Here is a 23,455-nt window from a genome sequence, read left to right as displayed (position 1 = left end):
AATCTTAATCTTATTTCGGCCAGAGTTCTTTCGTCACACTTCTGTGACCTCATCAGTGGTCCTTTGTTTCCTTCCTTCTTATGTGTGTCTCACCTTGCTAAATATCAGCCATTTTGTATTTTGTATTCCTATTGTATGTGTCTACGCATGCGTGTCTTTCAATGTGTCTGTGTCTTTTGTAAGTGCAGGTGTGTATGGGGAGTGTCTGTATCACCTATATACTCTGTTAATACGTGTTCGTTTGTATTTGTTTTTATTTATTTATTTGTTCATGTTTGTGTGTGTGTGTGTTTTTTTTTCTCTTCTTTTTTTTTCCTTTTTTCTCTTTTTTTTCTCTTTTTTTTATATATACATGTGCATATAAATATAAATACATACACACACACTCGCATATATATGTATATGTGTGTTTATATATATATATATATATATATATATATATATATATATATATATATATATATATAGATATATAGATAGATAGATAAATGGATACAGACACACCCATATTGTAGGTGTCTATGAAATGCTCAACCACTAGCATCATACAGTCCAAAAACTTCTTGGATCATCTTCCGTTCTACCCAAGCATATCGTTTTGGCTTTTCTCTGCTTTGAAACCCAAATCTGCTATTTTACACCATTCTTTTTATTTTCTTAAATATAATGCTGTTACTTCGCTAATGAAACTGTCTTGAAAGTCATTCGTGAGAGTTTCTCAATAAGTCAATGATGGAGATTTTGTCCCCTTGCTCTTGGAAATTTCATTAAGTATTTCTGGTGTCTTTAGGTCTATCAGTCGTCCCTTTGTGTTCACTTGAGTTCCTAACTATTGAACATGTTACCATATTAAAGAGGATATTTATTTTCTTTGAAATAGATGGCAAGATCTAAGATCTTAAATATTGTTTTGTCCGTGTCCTTGATCAGAGAAATCGGTTGCAATAGTTTCATTTCTCTTTTTTTTGCTGGAATGTCCAGAAAATAAAAATTTACTTTCATTCATATCCATTGAAAATTCAATCAATTTATCAATACTTTCCACTGATTTAAGAAATGTTCTAAGGTATTATTAATTTTTGGTCATCCAGGAATTTTTTCCAGCTTTCTTCTAAGTGAGCCTGGAAATACTGATCGAAAATAATCCCAAATCGGACAGATTTTTTTCTTTTAAGAATTCCATCATTAGTGTTTAGAAAATCGGGATCAACTGGCAGTTGGAGGTAATACCAATTATCAAAACATAAGTAGTTCTTTCTCGTATCAATAAATCCTTCAAGAATAAATTTTTTAGATCTCTTCTGAATCAAACGTGGGTATCCAAAATTCCACTGCTTCCAATTCTAATTCCTGGGGGTTATATACGCAGAAATCTGTCACATCCACTAATTCCACTACTATAATCCACAATCTACACCACTACAGATAAGCCAGTCTAAATCTCTGTAGACCAGTCTTTCTAGATCACTATAGATCATAGTCTAACTGCATCATTATAGATTGCAGTGTAACTTTCTCATTATAAACCGCAGTCTATCAACATCTCTACAAATAAATCTATCTATAGACCAGAATCTATATATCATCAGAGATAAGTCTATCTAGATATCTAAGGACCAGTCTAATTATGCCACTATAGGCCACAGTACAATTACGTCACTATAGAACACGCAAGATAATAGCAGAATTCGTGCCATTTACATATAGAGATGTGAGAGGTTGGCTTTCAAACAGGTTTTAGACATTTAACCTTTGACCTCAAGATTTACATGTTGAGCAGTGACCTTTCTGTTTTAGATGATGACCTCGATCCTCTACATTCACTCATTGACAACGAAGCTCAATCTTTTCTATAATATCTGAATTCAATATTTTATTCAAAACGAGGCTGATGTTTCAATGTCGGAATGACCAGACGCATAGAAGCCACGGTCACCATAATTTGGCTATTTTTGCAGTTTTAATATAAAAATAAACTCTATAGAATTTCTTTGGTAAAATAAAGCATAGTTATAAAGGAGAGTTTGAATCCTTTATGATTAGCAGATAAAACCTCACTCTAATTAATAAAACAATTAATACTGATAAATCACTAATAACGTATGTTTGTAGAGCTATCTAGATACCCATGTAGATACATGTGCATGCATACATATACACAGTACACACACACACACACACACACACACACACACACACACACGTGCATACATATGCACAAAGCATACACACGCACGCAAGCAGAAACATACATACGTAATATATAGACACGCACTTATATATATGTACCAATAAATGTACGTATAAATATCTAAATATACATTATTCGATACAATATCTATCTGTCTATCTCTCTCTCTCTCTCTCTCTCTCTCTCTCTCTCTCTCTCTCTCTCTATATATATATATATATATATATATATATATATATATATATATATATACAAGTCTCTACGAGAGGAAGGAATGGTAGTTATATGGGGAAGGAGATGTGTGTCGTAATATTGTAATTATTTTGTTATTTATTCTGCAGATGTCAAGGACGGGCCATACATTTGTTTGTTCGATCTCATTGAAGGCAGGGCTAGACACTACATATATATATATGCAAATACACTTTCTATACAATTATAGAAAGTGTATTTGTTCGCTTGTTTGTAGAATCAGCGAGGAAAAAAAACGCGATTCAGCGACTGTTAAAAATCATTTAATGAATGCAAAAGTTATACATGATCTTCTTCATGTTTCATGCTTGAAACGTGTTGTACTCGTATGGGCTTTAACAGCGTTCCTACGTGATCTGACAACCGTTCAGGATGGAGCACGTGACACGAAGTAGTTCATATTTAACTCCAATAATTATTAACTGATATATATATATATATATATATATATATATATATATATATATATATACGCACATATATATACATATATATTCATACATATATATATCCACATATATATGTGAATATATGTATGTATATACATGCATATATACACGCACTCATATATATATACACATACATATATACATATATATGTATACATACATATATACACATATATATACATACATATATATATATGTATATATATACACATGCATTCCTTCATGCATATGTGTGTGTGTGTGTGTGTGTGTGTGTGTGTGTGTGTGTGTGTGTGTGTGTGTGTGTGTGTGTGTGTGTGTGTGTGTGTGTGTGTGTGTGTGTTTGTGTTCAGAAACACATATCGTTTGTGAAGTTAATAAGAAACCGATATATTAATTAAAAATAGTGATAACTAAATTGAATGAATTTGCTCTGATAAGACCCGATCAATAATTATTTCGTGTCTGTTTAGATATTTGAAAAATATTCTTAGTGGCTGCTCACGAAAATAGTTTGTCCTAAACATGAGTGGGATACGTTCAACAAGTGTAGACAATTTGAAGTCGTTCCACAGTGGGGTGGGCATCATTTAACTTTAGTAGACCATTTCTAGTTTCTCCAGACTAGGGTGGGATCGTTCAATTTCAACCACCGTAGATTTATCCATCGTGTTACTTTATTTTCAAAATAGTAATGCTAAATTTGAGGGAGAATTAGCTTATATTTCTAACAGGTTGAGTTACTATCTAGCGGTTCCACTGTTAGCACTGTTATTGTCGATGTTGTTGTTGTTGTTAAAGCGTTGTTTCTGCTAAAGGAAGCTATACATGATGTTCTGTATCATGTTGATATAGAACATGTTCTATATACATGATGTCTATCTATGTTGATACCACAGAGCGTGTTGTGACGGAAAAAATAGACATGTGATAGAGTGTGCTTGAGTAGACAGGGATATGATGACGGTGATAGTGGTGGTTGTAGGGATGATAGTTTTGGTGCATACGATGTTTTTGAAAATGAATTTGGGAATAATTCTCTTGTAAGAATCTGTAGCTTACCTGCAATCTGCTCATCGTTTAGTTGCTCTGCCTGAAACGGTAACAAAAAGAAAGAAAAGAAATAATTAGAAAGGCTGCAACGTATCAATAGCCGCAACAAAGGTAGTAATAATAATAATAATAATAATAATAATAATAATAATAATAATAATAATAACAACAACAATAAATCATATGGTCTCTGGCTGCCCAGTCCTGGCTGAGAAGGAATATATTCACAGACACGACAGAGTTGGAACCTACATACGCTGGAAGCTATGCCAATACTATGGAATAACAACAGAAAAAAGATGGCATAGGCACACACCAGAAAAGGTCACAGAAAATGAGAAGGCAACCATCATACTCTGGGATATGCCAATACATACAGATAGAGAAATTACGGCCAAAATGCCGGATACTGTTGTCAGAGATCATCAAGAAAATAAAATGCTTTCTAATCGATATATCAATACCATCAGATGACGATATCTCTCTAAAAGAGAAAATTTCAAAATACAAAGAAATAGAGGAATACAAAGAATAGAGGTAACTCGAATGTGGAGCCTAAAAACAGAAACAATTTCTATCATAGAGGGCGCATTAGGAATGATAAAAAAATATATTCAGACAAATACATAAGAAAAACCCCAGGACTAACAAATATATATAACATACAGAAAATAGCACTACTAGGCACCGCACACATCCTACGAAAAATGCTTTCAATAGAGTAACTATACCACAGCACATACCCAAGGCACACAGAGCTGCGCTCGATAGTGCAGTGAAAACACGTGATAAAAATAAAACTGCTGAATAATAATGATGCTAATAATAATAATAATAATAATAATAATAATAATAATAATAATAATAATAATAATAATAATAGAAATCTAATAACATTCTGTAATTTTTATTGAGTATCTCACTCTGTACGCTACAAAAAGATATTGAGTACTCGTTCATATCAATGTTAGATTGTTTATATATAACTGGGCATACAAACACATATTCACATTGTTGACATCATAAGAATTTAGAAAGTTTTCAGTGAACGTGGAATAATTCTTTTTTGGAATTAGTTCTCGAAGTACATTTGAATAATAGCATGTAAATATTGGGTTGAAAAATCTTTTTTGCGGGGATACAAAAAGTGGAAGGCTGTCCGCGGGACTTGAAATCACATCTCCTATAAACATACCAGAAGTCCAGCCGTTGTAGGACATATATATATGCAAACACACACACGTACATACATATATACATACATATACATATGCTTATGTGTGTACATATATGCGCATGTATTTATATTATTCTCTGTCTCACTCAATCAGTCCGTTTCAATCTCTATATGCATATACATATATATATATATATATATATATATATATATATATATATATATATATATATATATATATATATATATATATGCATACATATGCATATGTATGCATGTATCATGTATATATATATATATATATATATATATATATATATATATATATATATGCATATCTATCTATCTATCTATCTATCTATCTATCTATCGATCGATCTCTATATGTATACAGATAGAAGGCGAGATAGATATTCAGACAGAGATTAATAGATTTTGTTTGAAGAGCTCCACGTTTTTATGACATGGAATTGATGGAGTATTGTTAGCATCTTTAGAAAATAAACAATGGCGTTCAATGGCTTTTCCGCCATTTTGTTAGCAGAATCAAACCTTTCTTTCTTCCATTCTTCCACGTTTGTTATGAGATTTGGTCAAGAGTGCAAAGACTAAAAGAGATTTTACGTCTCTTCCTCCATTCCTGTTTACCATTTATTTGAATTCATCACAAAACAGTATTATTTATTTATTCATTTCACAGCCAGCTAGAGTGTCTCTGCGTGGCAGCAGCTGATTGGCTAGAAACAGTAGTCGGTCACGTTTGCTTATTTATCAGTCTGTATGTTTGCCTGTTAATATATATATATATATATATATATATATATATATATATATATATATATATATATATATATATATATATATATATATATATATATATATATATATATATATATATACATACATACATGCATACATACATACATGTTTATATATATATATATATATGTATACACGCATATATGTATGGATATATACACATATATATATATATATATATGTATACATACATTTGTGTTTGAATGTAAGGTTACCTATATATATATATATATATATATATATATCCATATATACACACATACACGCACACATATATATATGTATTAATCTGTATGCATATATATATATCAACATCTATACGCATAACTGCTTGTGTGCGTGTGTGTGTGTATATGGGCATTATGTAAATTCAATAAGCATGAAAATGTCCGAATCATGAAGAACAACATTTCACAAAGTATTACCTTAATGTTTTAACGGAAGCAGAAAATATGTTAACGTTTCGCACGTTAGACTTTCATCAGAAAAAAAGAGAAAAAGATTAAGGGTTATATATGTAGACATATGTATACGTATGGATACATCTATATACATACATAGACATACATACATATCATACATACACACACACACACACACACACACACACACACACACACATATATATATATATATATGCTTGCACACACGCGCACACACACATACACACTTATCTATCTATCTATCTATCTATCTATCTATCTATCTATCTATCTATCTATCTATATATATATATATATATATATATATATATATATATATATATATATATATATATGCTCACGCACGTGTGTTTGTGTGTGTATGTGTAACGAAACCAATAGAGATGCAAATATTTGGAGAGTTCTTGAAGTAAGCAAACTGACCATTGGACAACGGCATATCGTTACGAACGATCGCATGAGCGCACACACACACCTGCAGACCCATAGAAAAACACACACACACAGATACACACACACGCGCGCGCGTGTACATGTATGCATGCATATAAATATTCAGTTATTCACAGTCTTTGCTTGGTCTTTATTTCCCCTTCTAGCTTACATCTCTCTAAATATCTCTCTACTACTCCTAGTTTGTCTTTCTCTGTCTTACCCTCTCTCCTCTCTCTCTCCCCCTCTCTCCCCCTGTCTCTCTCTTATAAATACACATAATGCAGTTACCACAATACACAATTGGAACTGAAATAAGGAAGAATAAAAGAGCATGGGTGAATAGAATTCCGATTGAATGGGAGAAGGAACGAGAGAGAGCGAGGGAGAGAGAGAGAGAGAGAGAGAGAGAGAGAGAGGAGAATGTGATTGAGAGAGAGAGAGAGGAGAATGTGACAGAGAGAGACAGAGAGTGAGGGAGAGATAGGGAGGAGAATGTGATAGAAAGAAAGAGCGAGTGAGAGAGAGTGTGATGAAAATGTGATAGAGAGAGAAAGTGGAGAAGTGGGGAGAAGGAACGAAGGAAGAGGAATGGTGTTAGATGAAGATGTGTGACCAATCGTCCGAATCTGCAAAGTCCATAGAGACACGTGAGGTAACACCATGACGCGACTGAATGCAAAAACTGGGAGCTATTTATGATAGCACATCATTAAAGTGTGATCCTAAGCTGAACTACGACCTTCATAATTATCACCCACTTCATAAGACATAGCTGTTCGACAAAGTGTTGGGAAGAAATGATAAATCTCCATAAGAGTTTATCAGGAGGACGATATTTGCACGAATATAACACAATTCTTGTCAAAGAATTTTAAGAATAAGTCGAAAACTCTAAAACGCATTGGAACGTCTTATCTAATAATTTTCTCAATTAATAAAGCGATTCTACAGTGCTAAATTAGTCTTGTAGAATTGCGGTGATGTGTAATATATAAAAAAAAAACAACAGATAATTGGAGGTGTAGAAATTATATTAAGAAGTAAATGAATTCATTGAAGGTGAGGTCTGTAATAATAAGAGTCGTGTCTCAGAAAATAAGGTAGGGGGTGTGATAGACAGAACGAATTGGTTTGGCTGGAAATTTTGGATGTGGAAGCCAGTAGATTACATCGAACTCCCAGTACTTAACTAGTATTTATTTTACCGATCCCCGAAAGGATGAGAGGTAGAGTCAACCACAACTGAATTTGAACTCAGAACGTAATCACGGATGAGATGCCGCTAAGCATTTCCCCCGTCCTGCTAACGATTCTGCCAGCTCGCAGACTTACTATGAAGTCATAATGATGGTGGAGGGGCTAAGGCCTTTACATTCACCGCAGTACTCGACTGATACTTATTTTTTCGACCCCGAAAGAATGAAAGGCAAAGTCGACCTCAGCGGAATTAGAACCCAGAACGCAAAGAGGGAGGAAATGCTGCTAAACATTTTACTCGACAGTTCTGCCAGCACGCCACTTTACTATGAAGTTATATGGTTTCGAATTTTGCCACAAGGGCAGCAATTTTCGAACCCAGTGTTTAACTGGTTCTTATTTTATGGACCCCCGAAAGGATGAAAGGCAAAGTCGACCTCGACGGAATTTGAACTCAAAACGTAGCGACGGGAGAAATATCGCTGAGCATTCCATCCAGCATGCTAACGATTCTGCCAGCTTTCCCCACTGAAACTAAATTATAATAGTTCTTTCTACTATAGGCACAAGGAGGGGACCAGTCGATTATATCCTTCATTCTGCCCCCTCTCGCTCCTCCCCCTTCTCCCCTCTCTAGTCTCCCACCCTCCACTCCTTCCCTCTTCCGCCCCAACCTCTTCGTCCCCGTCCTCTTCCTCCTCCCCGTCTTCATCAGTCTCTTTTAGTCTTTCTATCCCACTGTGTGTGTAGTGGCGTTCTTTACTCATTTTGCGTCACCAAGCCTAGTATGAGCACTCATCCGGCACCTCTTACGCTAACTCTTTGTGTGTTTCTTTTGCTTTCTCTCTCTTCTCTCTATATGACGCAAAGTGTGACTGAAAAAATCATTCAAGCAAGCAAGCAAGCAACCAACCAACCAACCAATATTTATATCGGACATTATTTTAAAGATTGATAAATTTGAATTATCCTGTATATAGTGTGATACATAGAAGATGGAGATTGAATTTAAATGAGAGTTGTTTTGCTTTTACTTGTTTCAATCATTAGACTGCGGCCATGCTGCAGCACCACTTTGAAGAATTTTAATGAAACGAATCGATCCCCAGGACTTTTTTTGAAGCCTGTTAAGTATTCTATCACTGTCTTTTGCCGAACCGCTAAGTAAACACATCAACGCCAGTTGTCAAGCGGTGATGGGAAACAAACACAGACAAAAAGACTCACACACACACTCATACACACATATATAACTACGACGTGCTTCGTTCAGTTTCCTTCCACCAAATCCATTCACAAGGAAGACGTATGCCCACGGTGCCACGCAGTGCGACTCAACCCAGAACCATGTGGTTGGGGAGCAAGCTTCTCACCACACAGCCATTATTAGCTCCACCAACGCCATCACCATTAAAGCTGTATCGACAACAAGGTTTATGTCAAATAGTGATAATGTACGATATTGTGTAGATTTTGTGATCACAGCAGAGGGAAATGGTTTGATAAAATATTTAGTGTATTGTCGTAACGTTATTGATAAATTATAATAGATTGTATAGAGTGTGCGTTGTACATAGAATAATATATTACTGCATTAAACACTCGATGTAACGTTAGAATAAAACAACATTTTTATAGATTTATTGTAATGAAATAGATTTAGTTGAATTATGCCCTATGTTGGGCGTGCGTGTGTGTGTGTGTGTGTGTGTGTGTGTGTGTGTGTGTGTGTGTGTGTGTGTGTGTGTGTGTGTGTGTGTGTGTGTGTGTGTGTGTGTGTGTGTGTGTGTGTGACTGCAAAGTCACATTTTGCTATACATATTTACAGTGTCGACAGCCTGTCGAAAACTTTGGCATGGTAGTGCTGAGAATGTTTACTATATATACATATATTTACATATATTCAAGTATATACTATCTATCTAGCTAGCTAGCTAGCTAGCTATACATACACACACACATATACACATATGTATATATATATGTTTGTATATGCAGGCGTCATGTGTGTATGCATGATTTTAATGATTTTATATATATATATATATATATATATATATATATATATATAGCGAATGTTATAGGGCTTGATATGACGCCGTAGACAGGAACATATTTTACTTTAATGGGTCGTAAAGGCGTAACCTATGTACTGCTGGAAATGGGCTAATCTTCAACAACACCAACGACCTTGCAAAGTTTCGAAGCCCAAGTCTGAAATACTTTGTGAAACACGCCACCATTCACATAACGTATCTTCTAACAATTTGTAAGTGCGCACTTGTGCCAGATGAAATAGACTAAAATTTATCTATCAATCATTCGTTATTCACTTGTTTTAACACGTATTTTCTTCACAGCATTGTTTTTGTATTACTCGTGAATTATTTGTGTCTCCCCGTTTTGTTTTCATTCGGTCTGAGGATAACTTCAGGAAACATTACCAGCTAATATATTGTTTTAGATGTCTTCGAAGCCTTTTTAGTCAAGAGGTGTTTGTTTTTTAATAAGTTTGTGCCTCACGTAGTATTATAGATTGACACCACATGACAGGAAATAAATCCGCAGACGACAGGCTTATTCGAGTAAATTAACCTTTGGTAGGTGACACTGGTTTAATACGAACATTGATTGGGTTTGAACAGCGACCAGCTGGTCAGATCGTTGGCACGCCGGATAAACTGCTTAGTGGTATTTTTACTGGCTATTTACGTTCTGGGATGAAATCCCGCCGAGGTCGACTTTGCCTTTAATCCTTTCGGGGTCAATGAAATAAATACAAGTTAAGCGCTGGCGTCGATGTAATCCACTCACCCCTCCACCCCCGAAGTCGTTGGCCTTTGAAACCAATAATAATTGTTTCAAATTTAGGCTCCAATCTAGCAATTTTGTTCGTCGATTAAATCGACCCCAGTACTTCACTGGTACTTTATTTAATGACTCCGAAAAACCGAAGGGCAAAGTTGGTCATGACAAAGTTTGAACCCAAGAACGAAACGGTCCCGGACAGTTGCCCCAAAGCATATTTTGCAATGCCTTAACGATTCTGTCAATACACATTTGTTTCTAACATGGTCACCAGAATTTGACAATGCCTCAATATGTGACTGGTACTTCATTTCATCAACATGAAAAGAACGAAATGCAAAGCTGACTTTAGCGGAATTTGAACTCAGAACGTGTAGGGCTATAAAGATATCTCACGATATTTTTTGTATCATTGTAACGATTTTGTCAGTACCCCACCCCGCCACACAACGAATGGCTTCTTATATAAACCTAAGTGACCATCAGTAACTCCCTGGGTATTTCTATAACATGTCCTAGGAGTCATAGAGACAGTTGCCTGGTTTCCATCAAGAACAAGTGACCGAGATCATATGAATACCAGTTATACACTTGGGATAATTTATTAAGTCTACACAATCCACTAAGATCTTTTGACGGACGATCCAATTCGCTCAATTTGTTTGAAATAGGAACCAAATTTCTTAAATACTATTTTATGTCTGAATCATTTAGGGAGACCATTACAAGGCAACTAAACCTGGTAGAAATAGCAGCTAAATCTCCACCAAATAATACTTCACCGTTTTACATATGTACACATGTGAATGAATATGAGTCAAAGAAGGAAACCTCTAAATGGTAGCTAAATATGCTAAAAATGCCAGCCAAACATCTCCTATATCACTTCTTACCAACATAAAGAAGAAAAAGACTTCTCAAATAATGCGGTCTTAGATAATCATGAGCTAGATAGGATAGCCACGGTTGGGTTGGTGCTAAATGCTCTGGCTTTTACTGGAAATCGAACTCGTATCTTCGAATGGCAAATATACGTATGCTAAAAAGCAATTCTGGAACTCCATACTAAGTTATGATAGCTTTCTGTTAACCACTCACTTAAAATGAAAACAGCATAAATAATAATTTAAAAAAAAACACACACCGTTAATTTACAAATGAATATTTAAACAAAAACCAAGTGTAACTCGAACCCACCATCCTCACCACCGCCTTTGACACAAAAGAAACCTGTTTCTACTGGAATAAATATAATAGCATCAACAACCACAACAACAACAACAACAACAACAACAGTCCGAATGCAAATACTTGCATTGTATTGATTTCAAGTGAAACCAATGTGTAGATTGTTAAAAGCACCAGTTGTAAGTGGCGCATTCGTTGCAGCCAGTTGCCGCAGTCGAGGCTGCTCTTCCTCTTCCTCTTCCTCTTCCTCTTCTTCTTGCTTGCTCTGGTTGCTGTTGATATTTTTTCCCGCTGCTGTTTCTGCTGCTGCTGCTGCTGCTGCTGCTGCTTCTGTTATCGCTAATACTACTTCTGATGATCTACTTGTTGCTGCTGTTGTTATTTGCTGTTGCCAATGCTGCTTCTGCTGCTGCTGCCGCTGCTGTTGCTTGCTGTCGTTGTTGCTACTTCCGCTACTGTTGTTGATGTAGTTACTGCTGCTTCTGCTACTGCTTCTGCTTCTGCTTCTGCTACTGCTGCTGGTGCTGCTGCTTCAGATTCCCGCCACGCAGACCGGATACAGCATGCTGATTACACGTGTTAGTTTTAATCTGGGTAGCAATAGTATTTGACAAGAGAGTCGATGATAGCTGGTGTGTGTGCGTGTGTGCGCGTGCGTGTGTGTGTGCGTGCGCGTGTGTGTGTGTGTGTGTCTATCACCTCACTGCTGCTAATACACACATACACACACACCACACATATTTTCAAGCAACGATAGAACTACGTGGCCACTAAAAATCGAAGCCACTGCGTTTGGAAAATAAAACAATAAACTGGATGGCCACGGTTGGAATACAATTGTTTCCGTCTGCTGGGGTTAAGCTTAGGTTTAAGGGTGTCACCTGGGGATTAAATAAAATCGGCACACACATACACTAAAATCTTCACGTATTCGGTGTACAGTGTTCAACGTTCACTGCACACATGTTCATTTGTTTAGTGACCATGTTCATTGTTTAGCGTTTACGTGTCCCAGTATGCAGTGTTCAGGTGTTCTTATGTCCATGTGTCCAAGCATTCATGTTTATATCCAGTCTTCATGATTTCCGTGTAAGATACCACTTGTTCAGTTTTCATGCGTTTAATGTTGATATGTTTAATGGTGCATATGTTCAGCGCTGATATGTTCAGTTTTCCTGTGTTCATATGTCCATTGTTTATGCGTTCAATGTTTATATTTAGTGTTCATGTAGTGAGTGTTCAGTCTTTATATATTCATGTGTTTAGTATTCATATTTTCATGTGTTCACTGTTCATTGTTCATCCCTTTAGTATTCAGTGTTTAATGTTGATGTATTCAATGTCCAGTACTCATGTGTTTAGTATTCATATAATATTTCTCCGAGAGACATAGAGCGCACCTTCTTGATATAACAGTACAAATGTCTAACTTCAGATCTATAAAAAGATTTTAAAAAGCCTCAGCGTCTAATAACATATTTACACTCAACTATATGTATTGAGTACTATTCCCGTTTGTAATTTACTTCTAACAAAGAGAAAGATGTTAATTCGTTTGTAAGAATTTAGTGTGGGAATAGAAGTTTTGTTTCGGGTCGGGAACTCTTGGATTAGTCCTGCCAAAACTCTCTAATTCCTGACAAGATACACAAGTTAAAATACCTCCAAAAGTCACAATAGATTATAAAGTTAGTAACTGAAAAAACATGGCTATTGTCTCTGATACAGTCATTCTTTCAAAGACTATTCTAACTTTTATAAAGTTAGAATAGTCATAAGCGAAGGGATACAGCAAAATCAGACATTAATATAGCCAATAGTTTCTTGGCAAAGAATTTCTAGGAAAATATTTACGATGTTGAGAAACAAATGAATTTAATGACACCATTTTAAGATAATATAAAAACTGAAATTGTTTAAAAAAAAAATGTGCATATTTAATAGTAAAACGCAGAAACTAAAATCCACAAACCAAAAACTTTTATATCAAGGTTCTTTCCATCTCTTCTGCTGCACAGAAGTACTACAAATACCTGGGTATTAACGAAAATGACTCCTACACTGGCGCTGTGAATAAAGATACACAATGCAAATTACATGAGATTTAAAAAATATGCCGGACGGAGTTTTCCCACAATGCATTTGAAAAGAATGAAAAAAAAACAATTTAGTAAGAAAGATAACAGATTCTAAAAATGGAGATTTCTAAGGAACCAACCGTTCACAAAATGAATACACATATTTGCACGCACACACACACACACACACACACACACACACACACACACACACACACACACACACACACACACACAAACTCTCACACACAAAACGGAGAGAGAAACAGCAAACACATGCACGCACGCACATGCATATATTGCTTAGTGCTCTACCAATTCTACCAATCCACGGCGAATAACAATGAAAAAATATAATGTAAGCAAAGAAAATTATGAATTCAAACACTAGAAACCGGTTCAAATTAATACGTTAACCGCATTAATTTTTAGAACGCCGGACGAAACGCTTAACGGCATTTTGTTCGTCTATATGTTCTATGCTCAAAATCCACCCAAAAGCCGACTTTACCTGTTATCCTTTCGGGGTCGATAAAATAAGTACCAGTTGAGCACTGAGGTCAATGTAATTGACTTATCTCTTCATTGCAGTCCTTGTGCAAAAAATCGAAACCATATTTAAGATGATAAAATGGAATTTGGCTGCTATTTTTATCACCCCACATAACCTCGTTGAACCATCCACCACACAAATATGAACTGAAAGAAACAAAATCTGAATTGATATGACGCATTATCAGCAAAGAAGGTAAAGCTGAGGATCGAACCCTGAACAGTAGATTCCTGTCAGTGCCTTCTTTTTTATACACCACACACCATAATATATGCACATATGCATCTTCAATAAACACTTCATGTTTCTCTCTAACGGTTTATCTTATTGATTTGTATCGATCAGAAGGTGCTCTGGCGTTGAAACTTCCAGTCTCTCTTTATACGTAATGTATATATATATATATATATATATATATATATATATATATATATATATATATATATATATATATATATAAACACAATATTTCTCTTTGCAGTCTAACCCCATCACTCACGCATTCCCTCTCTCTCTCTCTATCCTAAACTATCCCCCTCTTCAATTTCTCTCTCTTTCTCTTTCACCGTCTAGCTTTTTTTTCTCCCTCTTCGCCTCTCTATCACCATTTTCATCTCTCTATCATTGCTAAGAGCTAATTACATAATCTTCACACAGTTTGCCAGATTCACATATATTCACAGTACCACGTAGAAACAAATTTCATCATACAGACAAATATACTATCTACCTACCTATCTATCTATCTATCTATCTATCTATCTATCTATCTGTCTGTCTGTCTGTCTGTCTGTCTGTCTGTCTGTCTCCACTCTCTTTCTCTGTACTATATATATATATATATATATATATATATATATATATATATATATATATATATATATATATATATAATATGCATACTCATACAGGTGTGTGTATACGTGTATACTTACATTTATATATGTATAAGTGTTTGTATGTATGTATGTGTGTGTATGTAGACGAGTGAGCGAGCAAAGAAAACCAAAAAGAAGTCAACAGATTTTCGTTCGAGTTCTATGAATTTAATGGCAGAATGACACAGCTCTACGTTTCTTCAGTGTTTCGTGGGCGTGGAACAAACAGTTCCACCTCGTTCAATGTCGTCGTAAGATCGTCATCTTCTGATGAGGTGGACGTGTCCTGCGGCTACGAAATGTGGAGCAGATGAATTAAACTGTTATTACACACACACACACACACACACACACACACACACACATACACAAACATGCACGCACACACGTACACACATATATTGGAGTTTGCATTGCATTTTCGGATGTTATGCTGAGAGTTATAGACATTTTCTCTGGAGAAACAGAAGGATTCTTTTTATGGTAGCAGATTGCATTTGTAACTCCAACATGTGATGATTCGAATCGTAAGCGGAACTACAACGGTAATATCGTTACCCATGCATTTAAGATGTCATATCTTGTCTTCTCAGTGAGCCCATGCTACAGCACACACAGACAACGCTTATATTTGTAAAGCCGATAACCTTTGTACTTTGTCTTTTTCCTGGCGTTGTCTCTTGTGTTTTGTACTTCTACATCACCAGATGATGTCTACCGTGCTATATAAATGCTTTGTTCGTAGCTTTCATGAAGCTACCAAGGCAAAAAATAAAACCCTACCAAAAAATCCTCCAAAACAATCTTGTGGTAAGATCAGCAACCAAACGATTCTAGTGTGTAGCATGATTGCATAATACTATAATTATTCTCGGCAATTTGGTATTAATTTGAATGTGCCTTGTATCGATCTTAAATGTACGAATTATATAACAATATCTACGAGCAATGAATAGAGAAAAATTAAGCACAACACCAATATTATAATCTCTTTTCTCCCAACTTCCTTCCTTGTGTTTGTCTCATTCTCGCAAAATTTTTGCTTCCATTTCCTGTTCTTGTTTTAAGTTAGCTTCTCTTAAATATATAACTCTTTTGCTTTAATGACGAGAATAACGTGAGATAAAAACGAGATTAGCCATGCGGTCCGTTAAGATTGCCTGGTTTGGAGTTTATGAATTTATCGCAGCTTAGCAAACGTGAAGAACAACGTGAATTCCTCGCAGGGGAATTCTTCGTTGTTGGCAAAGGAATAGATTAAGTAGGACTATATTCTATGGTACTGTGCACTTTTACTTTGCATGTATGTATGTATGAATGTATGTATGTATGTATGTATGTGTGTATATACGGACGTATGTATGAATGTATGTAAGTATGTATGTATGTATGTACGTAATACGTACGTATGTATGTACGTATGTATGTACATATGTATGGTATGTATGTACGTATGTATGTACGTATATATGTATGTACGTATGTATGTACGTACGTATGTATGTATGTACATAAACACTGTATGTACGTATCTATGTATGTATGTACGTGTGTATGTGTGTATGTATGTACGTATGTATGTATGTACGTATGTATGTATGTACCTATGTATGTATCTATGTATGTATGTATGTGGATGGATGTATGTGGATGGATGTATGTAGCTCTCTCCCTCTCTCTCTCTCTCTCTCTCTCTCTCTCTCTCTCTCTCAAACACACACACACACACACATATATGTTTGCAGCAATTAAAGCAGTATTAATTAAAAATAACAGCCTGTATATCACACTAAACGCAGATATAGTGTTATAAGTCTTGAAACTGGTATTTGTCTCGAGAAAACCCTGAAATATATCGGTCGTACATTGGGGATATATGTAAAAGAAAAGGACAATAAGAAGAGGAACCGGAGAGCCTTGTTAAAGCAGCTGAAGGTGAAGCGATAAAAACAAACAACCTAAGAAAATATGTGAGGAGAAGGAGTCAGAAAAGTGTAGAGTCTGTGGCATTTGGCATGAGACACTGGTACACATTGCTTCAGAATGTTCCAAGGTGGCTCAAGGAAAATGTAAGAACCGGAGACATGACCAGGTTGGGAAAGTTTTGCCCAGGAAGCTTTGTCAAATATACGAGTATAGGTATGTGTGTGTGTGTGTCTGTTTCAGTGTATGTGTGTGTGTATTTACGTAATGCAGGTATATATCGGTATTTACGTAATGCAGGTATATATCGGTATTTACGCAGATGAATGGCAAAAAAAAAAAAAGGAACCGTTGCGATAGAAACGTAAAATCTTATTTGTTTGGCCAATTTGCGTGTATCACCGTCAGGATGATACAGGTCGATTATCGTGGTGATGACGATGATGACGATGATGATGATAATGAAGAATATCATCATCGTCACCACCACCACCACCACCACTCTCATCATCATCATCATCGCCATCATCGTTTCATAACAATACACACACGCTCACTCGCACACACATACACATATGTAGTAATTTCTGCGGTAAAAATTAATAAACAAATTGGTAAAACCTGGGGAAAAGAAAATGAACCACAACAACAGCAGCAGCAGCAGCAGCACCACCACCACCACCACCACCACCACCGCCACTACCACTATGACCACCACCACCACCACCATTATTGTCATGATCATGATGATGATGATGATCATCATCATCAACGTCAACAGCAAACCAAAACCAAAACCAACAACTGCTACAACGGCAACAACAGATGCGTAGAATGATGAAAAAAAAAATCAATAAGTGATGATGGTCAGGCGATGTTTTCTGCGATAAATCTCCCGATCTTCTGCAGTTATCGATTCTATCCTCCTACTGATAGATAAACGTCGGTTACGGCATTGATTAGTGAGTGTAAATGAATATATATTGACGTCAATACAACTCTTTAGGCGTTGCAATTGCTGCACTGATGACGTCAGAGTAACAACGTCAGTTCGTCAGGGTACCCCCCCCCCCTCTCTACTAAACCACTGCGTTTTATGAAAAAAAAAAATTAACAAAAACCAAATTATTTCTTTATCCATCTTTCTATGTTCGATCAACCATCTCTAAGCCTCTCCGCCACCCCCCTCCGCAGCAGCACACATAATATATTGTATTTGCGAGTTGTGTTACGAACAAAGAATTATCGAGCAAATAAGTAAAAAGTACTCAATGCATTAAACAACCGACAAAAACCGAAGCAGTTTTAATAATAAAACTCTTTGCGAAGAGATTAAGAAGAGACTGGCGTTTTATATTTATTTATATAAATTTTTTGTTATTTTTAAAGTAGGAAACTTATTAAAGTAATGGAAAATGTTAACAGAAAAGTTTTTACCTCTTATAAAGGTAATGATGATGATGATGATGATGATAATGATAATAATAATAATAATAATAATGATAATAATAATGGTAATAATAATAATAATAATAATAATAATAATAATAATAATAATAATAATAATAATAATAATAATGATAATAATGATAATGATAATGATGATAATAATGATGATGATGATGATGATGATGATGATGATGATAATAATAATAATAATAATAATAATAATAATAAATAATAATAATAATAATAATAATAATAATAATAATGATAATAATAATAATGATAATAATAATGGTAATAATAATAATAATAATAATAATAATAATAATGATAATAATAATAATAATAATAATAATAATAATAATAATAATAATAATGATAATAATAATGGTAATAATAATAATAATAATAATAATAATAATGATAATAATAATAATAATAATAATAATAATAATAATAATAATAACGATAATAATAATAATGGTTTGTTTTATTGGCTATAAGACGTCGAGGGGACAGTGCAAAGGCGAAATGCATAACAAGAACAGTACTTGTGTGTGTGTGTGTACGTGCGTGTGTGATTTACATCGAAGAAACGGGTGAGATTAGCAATCACAAAAGATACATTAATAGACAGATAATAGCAATAATATAATGGCTAATAACTCTAACGTGAACAGCACTAAACAGCAACAACAACAACAACAATGATAATAATGATAATAATCCTTTCTACTCTAGGCACAATGCCTGGATTTTTGTGGGGAGGGGGACAATCGATCATATCGACCCAGGTACTTGACTGGTACCTAATTTATCGACCCCGAATAGATGAAAGGCAAAGTCGACCTCGGCGGGATTTGAACTCAGAACGTAAGGACGGTCGACGGCTTGCCAATGATTCTGCCAGCTCGTCGCCTTAATAATAATAATAATAATAATAATAATAATAATAATAATAATAATAATAATAATAATAATAATAATAATAGAGGTATACGTATGCCAAGGGTGAAATGATCCGAATATAAATGCCTGAGAATATTTGATGGAGATGGAATAAAGCATAACAGCATGAAAGAAAAAGATAAAGAAAGAGTGTCTGCGGCGAGGGAGAAAAATATTGAATTCAAAGCTGAATACCAGAAACATGATTTCAGCAATAAACACGCGCACATTCGCAGTGGTTTGCTATGGCGTGGAATTCTGAAGTAGACAGAGCATGAGCAAATGGAGTTGGATAGGAAGTCAAGAAAGCCTCTGACGATGCATGGAGCCCATCATCCATATGCAGACACTGGTCGACTATACATTAAGAGAGCAAATGGAGGAAGACTGCGTACTTATCGAAGTCGGGAGTTTACTGAGATACTTATCCCAAAGTAAGGAAACTTTGCTAGAGTCAGGAATGAGAGAGTACTGAAAAAGGAAAAACAAAGGAAGAAGTACAAAAAAGATATGAAGAAGAATTACGCAAGAAGGGACTACACAATCGATTCGATGTAGGCATAACTGAAGTTGCTGGCAAAAATAGGTGGAATTGGTTGAAGAAAGGAACACTGAAAAAAGAGACTGAGTGCATCATACTGGCAGTGCAACAAGACCAGGCTTTGGCCACGAATTGAAGGGTCAACCTTAGGAATGAGCAAGTATCTGAATCTTTTAAATTCTTTCAAAATCAATTAAATAAGTACCAGTCATATGCTGGAGCAGGAAATTATTTTAATCGAGACATGGCCTTCTGTCGAGGAATTTACTTCACCTCATGCGTCTTTTTTCTTTTAAAGTTTTCTCCTTAATTCTGTATTTATTTATTTATTGCCCACAAGGGACTAAACATAGAGGGAACAAACAAGGACAGAAAAAGAGATTAAGTCGATTACATTGACCCCAGTGCGCAACTGGTACTTATTTAATCGACCTCCGAAAGGGTAAAGAGCAAAGTCGACCTCGATGGAATTTGAACTCAGAACGTAGAGACAGGCGAAATACGGCTCAGCGTTTCGCCCGGCGTCCTAACGTCTCGGCCAGCTCCTCGCCACCTTCCTTCATTTTATATCAATTCCTTCTCCCCACCCCTCACTCCTTCCCGCGCTTTGTCCTCTCCTCCTTCCTCTCCTTCACAGAACTCCTATTATTTCTTCTCTTTTCCTTCCTATGTCCTTTTACATTCAGCCATCCCTTCCAATCCACGACCACCTCCTACTTCTCAATCCTTTCTTTCACATATCTTATTTTCCTACGTTCAATCCCCCCCTGCCCCTCTCTCTCTCAACCCTCTCTATCACTCTCGCTTCATCCCTCTTTTTCTTTCCCCCTCAACCCTCCATATCTTTCTCTCTCTCTCACTTCTTCTCCTTTTATCTCTCACTTCCTCTAATTTCTCTATTTCTTATCTTTCTCCCTCTCCCCGCCCCTCTTCCTGCTCTCCTTTTTCCGTGTGACCCCCCTCCCCATCACTATCCCAGTCTTAATTCTTTCTCCTTAATTCACAAGATACTTCGTTCTTTCTTCCAGCATCCTTAAAACTATCCCTAACTACGTCTATCTTGGTTCAATCTCTTAGTTTTCGGCGGCAAAATAACAGATAGGGAGTTAAATCCTAAACTAGCAAAAAAAAAACAAAACAAGACAAGACTTCTTCTTCTTCTTCTTCTTCTTCTTCTTCTTCTTCTTCTTCTTCTTCTTCTTCTTCTTCTTCTTCTTCTTCTTCTTCTTCTTCTTCTTCTTCTTCTTCTTCTTATTATTATTATTATTATTATTATTATTATTATTATTATTATTATTATTATTATTGCAGTCGAATAACCGATAAAAGATCAAACCATTGCCTCGCAGCCTTCCTTCTTTTCCTGCATTTTTATCAATGCTGACATCATTACAGATTATCAGCGAGTTTTATCAAGAAAGTCTCTCGCGGACACCCGGAATTAATAGATGCGCAATTTCTCCATTAGTTTTTATACCCGCGTACGTTTTATATATCTTTGACTCACCAATAAGGATGCCATTACTTGGTTGGTCGAAATACTAGAAATAGCAGCCAAATGGTTTTGTATCACTAATAGATAACGATAGGATATCTCCCATTAGAAACCTGCTCAATCCTTGGCCTAAAAAAATCGGCGACAACATACATTTAAGAGAAGCCAATCCTGAAGCCGTTGTACGACCACCTTGCTTGCTAGTAATAGCAGCGATTTCTCCCTCAAATCCCATTCCACTGTAATAAAAGTATTCCATAAAAAAATATCCTAGATATCCAATTTCTTTTGCTTGCTTCAGTCATTAAACTGCGGCCAGACTGGAGCACAACAACGAAGAATCTTTAGTCGACTGAATCAAACCCCAGGGATTTTTTTCTTACTTGTTTCAGTCATTTGACTGCGGCCATGCTGGAGCACCGCCTTTAGTCGAAAAAATCGACTCCAGGACTTATTCTTTGTAAGCCTAGTACTTATTTTATCGGTTGCTTTGCCGAATCACAAAGTTACAGGGACGTCAACATACCACCATCGGTGTCAAGCGATGGTGGAGGAACAAACACAGACACACAAACACATACATACATACATACATATATATATATATATATATATATATATATACACGACGGGCTTCTTTCAGTTTTCATCCACCAAATCCACTCAAAAGGCTTTGGTCGGACCGACGCCATAGTAGGAGACACTTTCCCAAGGTGCAACGCAGTGAGACTGAACCCGGAACCATGTGATTGGTAAGCAAGCTTCTTACCACACGGCCATTCCTGCGCCTTATTTTTTTTTTAAAGCCTGATACCTATTCTATCAGTCTTTTTGGCCGAACCGACAGGCTCCTTTCATTTACATACATATACACCTGTATGTGTATACATGCTATTTATTAAAGAGCCGAAAGTAATCTTCAGAATAGTGTTTTACGAGACGGTTCGTCTGACAGTTGCGGTAATAGTTTAATCGCAAATGCCTCACGAGCGATCACGCGAAAGCCCGAGTAACGATTTCTCTAGACGCTTCTCAGCTTTAATAATTGGAATATTACCTTTGGAATTCGAGTACTATTTTCTCCACCTTGTTTTGCATATATGTGCTTACTTGTGTATGTGTGTATATATATGTACACACACACACACACACACACACACACACACACACACACACACATACATACATACATACATACATACATGCATACACACATAATATAGATAGTTAGATATGTACATATATATATATATATATATATATATATATATATATATATATATATATGCATATATACAAATATATGTATGCATGTATACATATGTGTGTACGGGTGCTTGCTGATAAATATGTGCCAGTCGGTATGATGTTCACTGCTGTAAAATACCCAATTGAATATGAAATATTTGTCGGGAATAATGATTGGTTCTGTTGGGATTGGTTAATAGAAGCGTACAGTTAAAAGGGATATATATATATATATATATATATATATATATATATATATATATATATATATATATATATATATATATATACACACATATATATATGTATGTATGTATATTTATATTTGTATGTATATATATATATATATATATA

At 35.5% G+C, this 23,455-nt stretch overlaps 1 protein-coding gene across 2 annotated transcripts in view; it reads right to left on the bottom strand.

The window, feature by feature from the left end:
- Positions 1–23,455, bottom strand: part of LOC106876551 (neo-calmodulin) — a 77,856-nt gene that overhangs the window by 5,352 nt on the left and 49,049 nt on the right. For both annotated transcript variants that reach the window (XM_089359207.1, XM_089359208.1), the window contains one exon: positions 3,934–3,964. In XM_089359207.1, coding sequence (XP_089215333.1) covers positions 3,934–3,964 — 31 coding nt within the window. The remainder of the gene's footprint in view (positions 1–3,933; positions 3,965–23,455) is intronic.

Source organism: Octopus bimaculoides, chromosome 11 (assembly GCF_046866305.1).
Source record: "Octopus bimaculoides isolate indiv1 chromosome 11, ASM4686630v1, whole genome shotgun sequence".
Classification (NCBI taxonomy): domain Eukaryota; kingdom Metazoa; phylum Mollusca; class Cephalopoda; order Octopoda; family Octopodidae; genus Octopus; species Octopus bimaculoides.
Note: the sequence above shows the minus strand (reverse complement) of the source record. Positions and strands in the feature narration are given on the sequence as shown.